Raw genomic sequence first — 12,771 nt, 5'->3', positions numbered from 1 at the left:
GACAGTCCCCCAGAGAGACTAAAATCTCTCCTACAAGGGGGCAAAAGGGGCGGCAGGGAGGGGGCTCTGCGGGGTCCTCCTGCCCGGGCTATCACTGGGGTTCCAGCGCGCAACGCGACTGGGTCTCTGGGGGAGCACAGGCCAGCCAGCCTAGGGGAGACATCACGGCACTCGAACCCGCAGGTCCTGCCAAGGCAGTTACTGGAAGGGGTCCAGGCGGACACTCCAGCTGAGCCACTCACTCCTCGCCTCCTGAGCTCCTTCCCAGCTCCTCCTTAACTCCGCCGCGGGCGGGGTTGTCCCGGCAAGACGGGACTTGCTCCCTCATTGGCTGCCTCCTCCGAACATGCAAATCAGCTCAGGCAGCCTCCGCGCGCGCACAGAACGTTCGTCACGCAACCACGCAAGCCCAGCCTGGTCGCCTCACATCCTAACCCTCAGCCATTGGGGGCAGCCAATGGCAGAGGGCGCCTACGGGAATGGGCGGGGCCTCACTGCCCTTCCTCCAATCGCCATCGCCTTTGGCCTCGGCGTCCACAGAAAGTGCCGACGAGTAATAGCCACAGTGGCCCGGCCCAACCAATGAGACAGAGGTGGGGGCGGGCTTTGCTAGGATCCCTCCAACCCTCTTCGGGATGGTCTCTACTGAGGTGTTTGAAGGCAGGAGCGGTCAAGCGGGTTTTTTGGGCGAAGCGTGACCCTCGGTAGTTGCCGTACACTGCCCGTTCGTGGTGACTTGAGGGGCACTGGAGGGGACAAGCCGAGGCTCGGATGGCTGCAGCTGCGCCCTGGGAAGCCCAAACGAGGAGGGGCGAGGAGAGGAGCAGGGCTGCCTAGAGTGCCCCAGGTGACTGGAGGAAAGGAGGAGATCAGCAGGTGCCTAGAGCGGCTCCAGGGCTCGCTGTCCTCCACTCGCCCACTTCCGGTCTTTCCCTGCTTCTCCACACTTCCTGTCTGGTCCCTCCTCGATTGGGAATCAGGGTGAGGGAAAGGATTGCTGGACTCAGAAGGCAGGAAGGGGAACCAGCAGGGCCCTTCTGGGGGCTGCAGGGTTATCTGTCTCCTCCACATACCCACTTCCGGTCTGCTTCTACTCCTCCACACTTCCTGTCTGGCCTCTCATGGGACTAGGAGAAGGTGGGGGGAAGGGATTGCTTAGACTCAGAAGGCAGTGGGGCTGCAAAGGCAGGAAGGGGAACCACCAGGGCCTTTCTGGGGGCTGCAGGGCTCTCCCTCCTCCACCCACCCACAGTGGACTTGGGGTTCTACTGAGATAAGTAGCTGAAGCAGCACAATCACATATATTACCAGTGATCACAGGTGTCGCTATCTGAGGGAAATCATCACTGCAGCCTGCACAATCACCAGCTGTTCTCAGAGCCCACTTTCCCTAGAATTTCCCTCAAAGCAGGACTGCCCATACAGCCCTGTGGCCCTGCTCTTTCTGTCCTTCCCCAGACGGTTTGAGAAGAGCTACACCCATGTATGGAATCCTGGCTTGGCTGGGCTTAAGCTGAGAAGTCTTCCCTCTGGTCCTGCATTTAGGCAGGAGGCCTGTCAGCCAAAGTTCCCACAGCAGGCAGGCAGGCAGCACAGACTTCACAGAGTCTTTCATTCCAACAAAGGTATTAAAAATCTCAGACTCCTTGAAAGAAATCAAGGTGGGGGGGGGGGTTACAGATGTGTGAAAGGGTTAAGAGGCTTCATGATGGTTTCTGTCCTAAAGCCACAGCAGACAGTAGCAGCCAGCTGACAGAAGTGCCAGGAGGATATTTGGATACAGTGCCAGAAGCTTCTAAGGTCCTAGCAAAATACAGGCATGCCTTTGTATCTGTGGGGAGTTCCATTCCAGAACTCCAGTGGATATACAGGACCCCCTGCACTACCTAAAGGGGCAGTTTTAAGTGGAATGATTCAAACTGGGGATTAAACACAGAGCAAAGTGTTAACCTCCCTCCCCCATGTTGTAACGCCAGTGTAAATTGGGCTCCTCTGATTACTTTTTGAAGAGAAAAAAAGACTTATGAAGTTTCAGTCATGCCAGTTCATTGAGCTTGTTGTTTGGATCCTAGAGGCCTGAAAAGAAAGAACACATCCCCCTTAGGAAAGCATCCCACTGAACATTTGTAAACATGTTACATTTGTAAACATGTGTTGGGGCCAAATGTTTTAGGATGTTTACGCATGTTTACTAGGCATATAGTGCTATAGGAGCACTCTTTAAACCTAACAGAAGGGAATGAGCAACAAATGGGTTACAGGGGCCCACTAGTTTCCATCGCCTCGTCCTCAAAAGACTTTCCAGAATATTTTAAATTGATTTTAAATGATTGGAAATCATATTTATAATATTTTTCATCTACATGGAATTTTATCATTTTTATTTAATTTAGCAACCAAGCTGAAACTTTCTGGTGAATTAATTTTGAGCAATGGTTATGTATTATTTAGGAAGTATTCAATTTGTTTATTGTCAGCTGTCAAATATTGGACTGTTGGAGTTCATGATAAAACTCTGAGTCAGTCAGAAGTGAGCCTCTCAAAGGAGCATATCAATCATCCAAATTAAAGCTGAGCAAAGATAATTTAATAGAAGAGAAAGCTACTCCAAAGATGTCAAACATTGAATGCCAGGATTGAATTTGATTACTGAGTATAACAGAAATGATAAAAAATAATTTATCATGCCTAACTTCTGGCTTTTAACCAAAAAATGGTTATCTTTTGGCAATTTACAGGACAAAATCAAAAGGCTGTTTGCCAAAATGTATACCGGTAATATCTCTTCTTGAATAACAACTTTCTCAGGGTGACCAGATGTCATAACTACAAGAGGACAAGGCATCCCAAAATGTAGGACATCCAAGAAAAATGTAGGACATGACAAAAGAAAAGCTAATTACTCTCATATATTGATTTCATATGGTTAATTTAACCACAGCTGGCCTTCTTCCCAGTGACTGCGCCAAGAATTGCTTCAGGGGGGTGGGCAGGAGGAGGGTGTGCCTGCTGCCTCCACAGCAGTCTGGAAGTAATGTGGTGATATCACGTCACCACAATTACTTCTGTGTTGGAGGGGGATGCAGAGTGACCAGTGTGGTCCAGGGTGGCACATCGGCCAGTTATACAACTGAAGTGGAAGCAAGGATAAACTGGGGTAACTGAGGCAAAGATATACTAATGAGATTGTCATGTGTGAATGTTTAGCCTTCTTTGATAAGACATAGTATCAATAGTCCCCAGCTTCACCAGTAGCAAAGCTTGAGTAGTTAAATATCAAGTCACTCTTGGAAAGTTTCCAGGGATTCCCCCCTCCCTCTGCAGCCTTCTGCAGCACATCTCTGGATTCAAAACGTGGGTTTTGGGACAGTTTAGGAAACTGCAGTATAGGGGGGGGGGCATGGAAAATACCTTGCCCTTGTGCTAGCATTACTTTGATGTGACCCAAAGCTTTAATGCAAGTATATTTTGTTGTTACAATTACAGTTGTGTTAGCTGTCTTGAAACACATGCCTAAGATGGGATATAAATATATTATGAAACAACTGTTTAACGTCACAACACATTTGTATATTGCCTCCACAAGGTATCTTTACCCTTTAATTCATTCTGTTTTAGGAGTATAATAATAATAATAATACAGGTATTTATATACTGCCTTTCTTGGTTGTCAGATTTCTCCTCAGACTTTAATTCAAGGCGGTTTACATAGGCAGGCTGTTTAAATCCCCATAGGGATTTTTACAGTTGAAGAAAGGCTCTATCTTTCAAGAACCACACAACATTTCAGATGGAACTTTTGCAGTCTGTTATCAGTTTCTGGCCTCCTCCCACACAGGGATTGCCGGTGGCCTTGAACTGGTGACCTTCGGATGTTATCTTCAGGCAAATGGAGGCTCAACCCTCTAGACCAGACCTCCTGCCCTGCTTTATAAAAAAAGGAATTTAAGGGGAAAATGTAAATGTAAATCAGACATGCTTGTTATGCATAATTCCATTTTGTGGGACGTACAATTAGACAAAATTCTTATGAAAAGGTCAGTGCTGAGTTATATGAAATCACAAATGAAAGAGCATCATTTATTAATACAACCATACAACACTTTAGATAAAAATGTGTTTATGATAACATTCATTGGCAGTTTGGGCATAAATCAGAGCTTGTTTCAAAATTAAGGCTCACATTCTCAAATAGACTTTTTAGTTTAAAAAAAAAATCTGGAAGAGAAAGGGGATTAGCCAGTGGAATCGTTGTAAAAGAGCCTTCCCTCCTACAAATATCTCAGCAAATTTGTCATTATGTTCAAAGGCTAACAGTGCAAACCTGTGCCTATTTACTTAGAAGTAAGTCCCATTGTGTTCAGTGGGCCTTACTCTTGAGTATGTGTGTATAGGATTGCAGCCTAAGAATATTTCCATTTGCTTATGTTAATGAAGCTATAGAATCTCCTACAGAATGTTTAGAAACTGAGGAAGAATATGCTGCAGTGGATCAGGAATTCGAAGACCAAACTGTCAAGTAAAGAGATGTGCTCCTTTCATCAACTGGTTTAGGGCACTGGTTGGTGTATCTGTGGGCTCCAGCAGGGCCAGCCATGAAGTGACCTGAAATGGTCTCATGGAGTGGCACCCTTACAGCACAATCCTATGCATTTCTACTCAAAAAACACCTTTGGTGTTGGAGGTAGCTTGGTCTTACAGTGTGCCTCCTGCACTGCCACCATCTGCAGTGCTGGTTCATATATGGCCACCACTGGCATGCTGTGTGTGCTGCCATATAACCATTTACAATAGTGGAACTGTTTTCCACTGTTGTAAATACCTGGTTAGGATCAGGCTGTAAGGTATTTTCCTTGGATAGAAAAACCTACACACAGATTTCTGGGGAAGTGTAACTACTTATTGTATGTGGTAGTTGAGTGAAAATGTCCCATTTCCCCTTATTTTTCAGTTGTTTGGGAGCTTTTTATCACTTTGGAGGCTTCTGTGATGCCTCAGCAATCACAGTGTGAATAAATAGTGTAGAGGTTGTACCCAGGAAAGTTACATCACAGTTTTATTTTCTGTTTGCCCTTTAACGTCCTTGCCAATCTTTGCTGTCGCTCTCCTTTTTGCCCTTTTCTGCATGATCACATATGTCTTGTTCTACCATTGCAATTTCCCTTCCATTGTCTTAATAAATTGTACCATCTTTTCAATAAACTTCTTACCTTTCTATCATTTCACCTGCTTGGTCTCAGTTCCTGCAGGAGGGATCAGGTTGCCATCTCTCTCATATTCTGCTATTTGCTTTTAAAAGAGCCCCTGGCTTTTGAGGTTTTTAGCCCTATTGCGAGGCTGGGGTTGTTTTCTCAAACAACTACCTTCTGTCCAGTTTCCTAGTATGGGGTGGTAGCAGTGATCCACTTTTACCAGCTTGCCCTTGAAGGGGGAGTGGGAAGGCAGGTGGCAGTTGCTAACCACTAGGCACTGCATAAAGTCTGCCCTCTTCACAGGTGTACATTATAATGCAACTGTGCTCACTTGCATAGTGAGCCAATAGAATCCAGGACTAAAGCAGTTTTAAGCTGAGAGTGAACTTGTGTCATATTTCTAAATACTCTTTCTCAAAAAATAGAAAACTGGCAGGCACATCAGGGAAAGTTTAGTGGAGTTCAACTCCAATAGATTCCGAGAGGTATTTTGCATGTGGAAGATTTAAAAAGTATGACTTTTCCACAGCTGTAGTCCAAAGTGGTACAGCCCCAAATTCAATCACCTCAGTGGCAAAATTTGCAGTTTGGTTATTAGTCAAGTTATAAGTTATAAGTCAAAGGTAACCATAGCTATGCTGCTTCCATTTGAACTAGTCTCTGACGCGGTCATTACAGCAATCTGCAACAATATATTGATAGATATAGTAATTGTATTGCGCAATTCTGTAATAAGGTGAAGTGTTAATTTAAAAAAATCAATCCACTGTCTGACATGACTTAAAGGTTTTATATTAGTTACCTCCCCTTGTTCTGATCTCAGCAGATAATGAGATCCTTTCCATTCCACCCCATCATTATTCTGAAAGTAATTTAGTTTATAAGAGCAGATAAACTAGGTATTAGATAACGTGGCAAAGAATTTCCTGTCTGTGGAATTTTAGACCATTTGTGTGACTTGAACCATAAATTTCAAAGGCAATAAATAATAAGAAATAGTATTTCATTTCTTTGCATTTTCCTGAGTAAATAAAGACTAATATACTTACATCTCTTTTGACCTCAGGGTTAGATTCTGCATGCACCAGTGCCCTCGGAGTTTGGCAAAAAAAAAACCCTGCTTTTGATAGAAGTAGAACCTCAGTCAGACTGATCATAACTATAGGTCTCTATACTTGTTAGTCACACACAGTTAATTTATGTGTGTTTTCTGACACATACAATTCCATCTACCTGAAGCAAATTCAAAACACTTCAACATATCCCTTTCATTTCTACCCATGAGACTCTCATCATGAAACCTTTCTAGGTTCAGTCTTCCATTCATTTATTATTTCAATATATGTATCATTTTTTCAGAAGCAGTAAGAGATGGGCTTTTGCCATATCCAAACAGCAGCTGCAAATGTGCAGCAGGAAGGACCTACCTAGCAAGTTCAATGAAAACAGGCAGGAAGGAACACATAATTCAAGGTGTGAACAGCTTGCTTTCAAACACCAGATTTTAAAATTCCCTTTCAGGAGAGAAATTGAGGAACAGATGTTCCTAGAGGGGCCCAATGTGTAGGCTCCTGCATGACCATGCTGGCAGGCCCCTTCTTGTAGGCAGAGGATACTGTAGTTGAGCTCTGCCTAATAAGTAGCTGGTTTGAGCAGGTAATTCCACCTGTCATATTTTCTCCAGAAAAAAAACCTCAATAACAAACAAGACACATCCAGGGTTTGAAAGGAACTTTTCCTTGGAAGGAACTTTTCCTTGCGTTGTTTCTGCCTGATGTGGGTTGACAGCACTAGGAGTTCCTCTGTTCCCAACATGCAAAACAGATCTTCAGCAAAGATGAATTCTCAGCTTTTCCAAAGTCTAAAAGCTGATTTTCAAGGAAATGCCATCGCTCAAGCCTTCAATTGGTTCATTTCTCCCATGGAATCCTTGTGGCAGGGGATTCCCATGTCATTCACTTCTACCAAAAGCAGTTCAGTCATTCATCTGAAAACAGAGTGGGGTTTTTTGCTCCTCTGAAGTGCTGCAGAAGTAGATGATTTCACTGGTTACAGATTAGTGCTGTACTTGTCCTATGAAGAAAGAAAATAAACATATTGGCTTTGAGTTCTGAGAGCACCTTAAATGAACCTGTCTTTGTTGTTTCCTATCCATCACTGTAGGTACCCACATCTCAAGAGAATGGAATGATATCTCTAGCAAGAATGCTACTAGGACTGAGGCTGAAAAATAGTGGCTTGCCTAAGGCAACCTAGGCTGCAATCCTATACACACTTACCTGGAAGTGAGCGCCACTGAAAACAGTGGAACTTCTCAGTAGACATGCATAAGATCATACTGCTGGTGAGTTAATGTCAGAGGCAACATTTGAACAGGGGACTCTGTGGTACACAGGTATGTGCCTTCGGCCCAGTCAAGATGGTAGCGCCCAGGAGAGCTGGTAAGAAGAGTTCCATGGCACTCCAAGTGCCCTGGTGCACTGTTTGGGAACCACTGCCTTAGGCCCTATATTACACAAGCTCTATATTAGTTCTGAAATGTGTTACACAAAATGTCCAACTAGTGGGAAGGGCACACAGTGGCTTGGCATGGATAGGAAGGGTCTTCTTTACGCAGGTACAGGCATCCCCCACTGATGGTTCGTTTTTTGACTATCCACTCTTTCAACACATTTCAGTTATACCTGGAAGTCATTCATTCAACGTATGCTGCACTCTTCCAACATCTCTCTGCTGCTCTAAAGGCTAAAATTGTGTTGATTTGCATATGACATGGTGATTTAAACTGTTTTGGTGTGTGTGAGTGAGAAAGAAAGAGCGCAGTGCACCAACTTTAGCTCCAGGTCTGTTCCCATTCCCATTAATGAGAATCTATTTGCAGAAATCTTTGTGTGACAGCAGGAATTTGCAAGATAAAAAAGGCATTTGCAATTTGATCACTAAAAAGGCATTGGAAGCAACATTTGTAAACTAAAAAAAAAGAATGGGTTCTGCTTTTTAACCATTTCCACTTTTCACTAGTCCGGTCCCTAACCGATCAAATGGGTGGGGGACATTTGGGGGGTATATTTTATTACAGGCCTGGGTGTGGACCATTGAGCTAGTCACAGGAGAACAACAGTCTAGTGTGAAGAGCTTGGAAGGAGCAGCAAGGCACCCCTATGTAGAAGTTTTTTAGCTATTTTTGTTTGTTTGTTTGTTTTATTAGGTTATACTATACACTGATTTGAGCTTTTGGAAAAGTGGTCAAATCTTTGAAATAAATAAAAATATGTATAAGCCCTGTGTGATTATCCAGCAATATCATTTCCAGTTAATTAAGCAAAAAGTCTGACTGCTTACTGTGTCAATTTGTAGCATGTTGTTTCCATGGATCCTGGTGATAAAGGTAACAGCATCATGAACTGAGGCAAAAAGATGGTGCTTGGTGATGGTTTCACTGAAGAAGTTGCCTTTTTCCAGCTGGGTAATGATAGAATCTATGGCAAGAACAAGGCACAACCATGCAAGGATGCAGTTTTTCAGGCTCACATACCATTCTGAGCCACCACTACCCACCCCCATGCAAGCAACATAGTGAGGGCTCAAACCCATCTCCTTTTCTCCAGAGTTAAGAACATAGAAATTTTCTGGCAGGATCAGACAAAAGGTCTCTTGTCTCAAAAAGTGGTCAGTCAGATGTTCCTGGGAAGCCTACAAGTAAAATATGAGGGCCATGCAGCAATTGCCTCAAGCAGCAGATTGGTGGAGGGTACCCATCTCTGTCTGCCTACTTGCCTCCATTGCTCTTCCGTTCTCCTTCTACTCTTTGGATTTGAAAAGGCAGAAGACAGGGTTAGAAAGGAAGAGGAAATGTGGGAGGAACAGAGGCTAGCACATAATTGGTTAAGGGGGCCACCATTTGTTATGCCATATCAGACATCAGGAGGTCTTGGGCTGGTGCTGAGACCATGGCATGGAGCTGATCCTCTCCTTCAGTTAGCAATGGCAAAAATGTCCATACTAGGTTCCAAATATGCCCATAGTTGAAAACTGGATATGTAGACCAGAATGGAATCTACAAAGGTCCATTGATATACAGGGACACACCTTAATACTAACAAGATTCAGGCTTAAGCTTCAAAGAGCTTTTGTATAAACAATTGTGCCCGTTGTCATGAATGGGATTTATATTCATTTATAATATATACATGATATGTAATTTATTATTAAAAGCTTAAATTGGTTCTTATACCACTGAATCTGAATCACGGAGTTCATTTGCTGTCACAGCATGATTTAAACTACTTCAGAAGCTTCATAAAATAATACTGTTATACAGGGAAAGAGATGAAGTTCAATGGGCAGAGAGAACTGGGCTCCTGGAACTCAGGCAGAGATGTGGAGTCAGTGGTACAAGATACATTTTCTCTCATTTATGGCTTGTTTACGAGCTTGGACTTCCCAAGACTTCCTAGGCCTTCTTACCATGGCAACCAACGAGATACACGTCCACTTCAATATCCCGAAAATCTTTAAATATCTGTCAAAGGTCACAAACACTGAGTTAAAAAGCACTGTAGAAACTTAGAGAATGTTCTTGCAATCCTGCCAAGGTAATTCAACATAGAAAAAAATTCCCCAAACCCCTGTTCGCTCTGCACCATTTGTTCTTTAAACACCATGAGCTAATTAGGTAAGCAGTGCCAAATGGGCAATATACTTGGGGTAAGATTTCTGTCTCAGAAAAGCTGAGGAAATTGATGCCTTACTCACATCTGACCATACTCCGACAATGACATATGCCAGTCTTTTTTCTCAGATAAATGGATGGGCAGAGAAGGGAGCCAACGGGGAGTTCAGAAGGGAAGGTCAACCATTACGGTAAGATCACAGTTACAATGTCATGGGAACTCTTCCTGGAGAGATCAATCATCTAGCTGGTTCCTGGGTATGTGAAAGCTCCACCTTTCTAAAGCTTTGCCTTGTGAAATGGATTAGCCCCTTGGCTTTGATTTCATGAGAAGCAATTTCCTCATGAGCATGTCTCACTCTCTCTGTTGCGACTCCTTACATTTTTTAAAGTCTTTATGCAGACAGTGTCCACAAAGTTGGCAGAACTGAAGTCCAGTATGAGAGAGTGAAAGGGAGGCTTTTCAAGTCCCAGGGACTCCAAGGTGGGCTTGCAAGAAGGCTCTGGATGGAGATTGACTGGAGGCTCCAAATCCTTCGCACTTCCATTAGGTCCAGTCACCGCTGTGTCATACTCTTTCTGGATATCTTCTGTTACCTGTGAGAAAGAAAAATATCACAGTCTTGTTTGTGACCCATTTTCTGGTGAAGGGCCTTTACAAAGTTTATGATTATAGGGCTAAAGTGCAGGCCTACCTGTATGTTTCTGTCCATATCAATCTCCACAAATGCAAGATTGTTGTTTCCAGAGCCACTTGCCTGTTTGACCTTAGAAGCAATTTTCTGTTATCAAAACAAGAGGAGGACACATGTAAACATGAGCCCACAACAACTGTTGCTCCATATGAAATCTTAAGAACAGATTTCATATGGAATCTTTCAAAACAGAATGGCAGGGCACAAAAATACAAGTAATCTGACTTGAGAATAGATGTAAAACATCAAACGATGTGTCCTTTCTCTGGCCTGAAAACTGGGTCTAAAGCATCTTCACACATGACAGTAAAAGAGCTTTTTGACTTCCCCACCTGTTAAACATGGGTGCACAAGCTACAAGATGTCTCTTTGGTTTAAAGGTGGCTGCCTTGAGCTCACCATCTTATACTGACATTTTTTGTATGGCACACAAATACGAGTAATTTGTGTAATTCCTTGTAATGCAAAGGAGGCTCAGAGGTGTTTTTAGTCTTCTAAAAGTGCCTAAAAATGGAGATAATGATTTAGAAAGAAAGAAAAATTTCCTTCTTCCCACCTTGATTATTTATGAATCATGTATACAAGGAACTTCTTTTCTGCAGGAGGTTAGCAAATGTTTAGACAATGAAGCAGAGGAGTTTATGGTTCTCATAACATTTGCTATAGAGTAGGGGTCTCCAAACCCCAGCCGGGGGGCCAGATGCGACCCGCAGCAAGCCTCTTTCCGGCCCGCGACCAACCTCTTGTCCCCTGAAAGCCTCTGGCCCACATGTTCATGACCAGAACTGTGCTATAAACTCTACAGGAGGGACAGGCAGGGGCGTGTTGGAGGTGGGGTGGCCCTTTATGTTAAGGAAGGGATAGAATCCAGCAAAGTAGAGATTGAAGGTGGGTCCGACTCCACCGTAGAATCTCTGTGGGTTAAATTACCAGGCTTGTGCAGCGATGTAATACTGGGGGCGTGCTATCGTCCTCCAGACCAGAAATCTGATGGGGACCTTGAAATGAGGAAACAGATCAGGGAGGTGACAAGGAGGGACAGGGTTGTAATCATGGGGGACTTCAATTATCCTCATATTGACTGGGTCAATTTGTGTTCTGGTCACGATAAGGAAACCGGATTTCTTGACGTGCTAAATGACTGTGGCTTAGATCAGCTAGTCACGGAGCCCACCAGAGGACAGGTGACTCTGAATTTAATATTGTGCGGTACGCAGGACCTGGTCAGAGATGTAAACGTTACTGAGCCATTGGGGAACAGTGATCATGCTGCGATCCATTTTGACGTGCACGTTGGGGGAAGAATACCAGGCAAATCTCTAACAAAAACCCTTGACTTCCGACGGGCGGACTTCCCTCAAATGAGGAGGCTGATTAGAAGGAGGTTGAAAGGGAGGGTAAAAAGAGTCCAATCTCTCCAGAATGCATGGAGGCTGCTTAAAACAACAGTAATAGAGGCCCAGCAGAGGTGTATACCGCAAAGGAAGAAGGGTTCCACTAAATCCAGGAGAGTGCCCGCATGGCTAACCAGCCAAGTTAGAGAGGGTGTGAAGGGCAAGGAAGCTTCCTTCCGTAAATGGAAGTCTTGCCCTAATGAGGAGAATAAAAAGGAACATAAACTGTGGCAAAAGAAATGTAAGAAGGTGATATGGGAGGCCAAGCGAGACTATGAGGAACGCATGGCCAGCAACATTAAGGGGAATAATAAAAGCTTCTTCAAATATGTTAGAAGCAGGAAACCCGCCAGAGAAGCGGTTGGCCCTCTGGATGGTGAGGGAGGGAAAGGGGAGATAAAAGGAGACTTAGAGATGGCAGAGAAATTGAATGAGTTCTTTGCATCTGTCTTCACGGCAGAAGACCTCCGGCAGATACCGCTGCCCAAATGGCCCCACCTGACCGAGGAGTTAAGTCAGATAGAGGTTAAAAGAGAAGATGTGTCAGACCTCATTGATAAATTAAAGATCAATAAGTCACCGGGCCCTGATGGCATCCACCCAAGGGTTATTAAGGAATTGAAGAATGAAGTTGCAGATCTCTTGACTAAGGTATGCAACTTGTCCCTCAAAACAGCCACGGTGCCAGAAGATTGGAGGATAGCAAATGTCACGCCTATTTTTAAAAAGGGAAAGAGGGGGGACCCGGGAAACTATAGGCCAGTCAGCCTAACATCCATACCGGGTAAGATGGTGGAATGCCTCATCAAAGATAGGAT

The 12,771-nt window shown here is 44.0% G+C and overlaps 1 protein-coding gene across 1 annotated transcript in view; it reads right to left on the bottom strand.

Moving 5' to 3' along the window:
* Positions 1 to 491: 491 nt before the first annotated feature.
* The window catches only part of SLC26A6 (solute carrier family 26 member 6), a 34,377-nt gene continuing 22,097 nt past the window's right edge, over positions 492 to 12,771 (bottom strand). The window contains exons 16-21 of the mRNA XM_066612975.1: positions 10,560 to 10,646; positions 10,246 to 10,443; positions 9,660 to 9,714; positions 8,535 to 8,671; positions 1,074 to 1,127; positions 492 to 788 (exon numbers count right to left, since the gene is read on the bottom strand). Of these exons, the coding sequence (XP_066469072.1) occupies positions 492 to 788; positions 1,074 to 1,127; positions 8,535 to 8,671; positions 9,660 to 9,714; positions 10,246 to 10,443; positions 10,560 to 10,646 (828 nt within the window). The remainder of the gene's footprint in view (positions 789 to 1,073; positions 1,128 to 8,534; positions 8,672 to 9,659; positions 9,715 to 10,245; positions 10,444 to 10,559; positions 10,647 to 12,771) is intronic.

This window comes from Tiliqua scincoides, chromosome 2 (assembly GCF_035046505.1).
Source record: "Tiliqua scincoides isolate rTilSci1 chromosome 2, rTilSci1.hap2, whole genome shotgun sequence".
NCBI lineage: Eukaryota > Metazoa > Chordata > Lepidosauria > Squamata > Scincidae > Tiliqua > Tiliqua scincoides.
The sequence above is the reverse complement of the archived record's forward strand: the minus strand, read 5'-3'. Positions and strand labels throughout refer to the sequence as shown.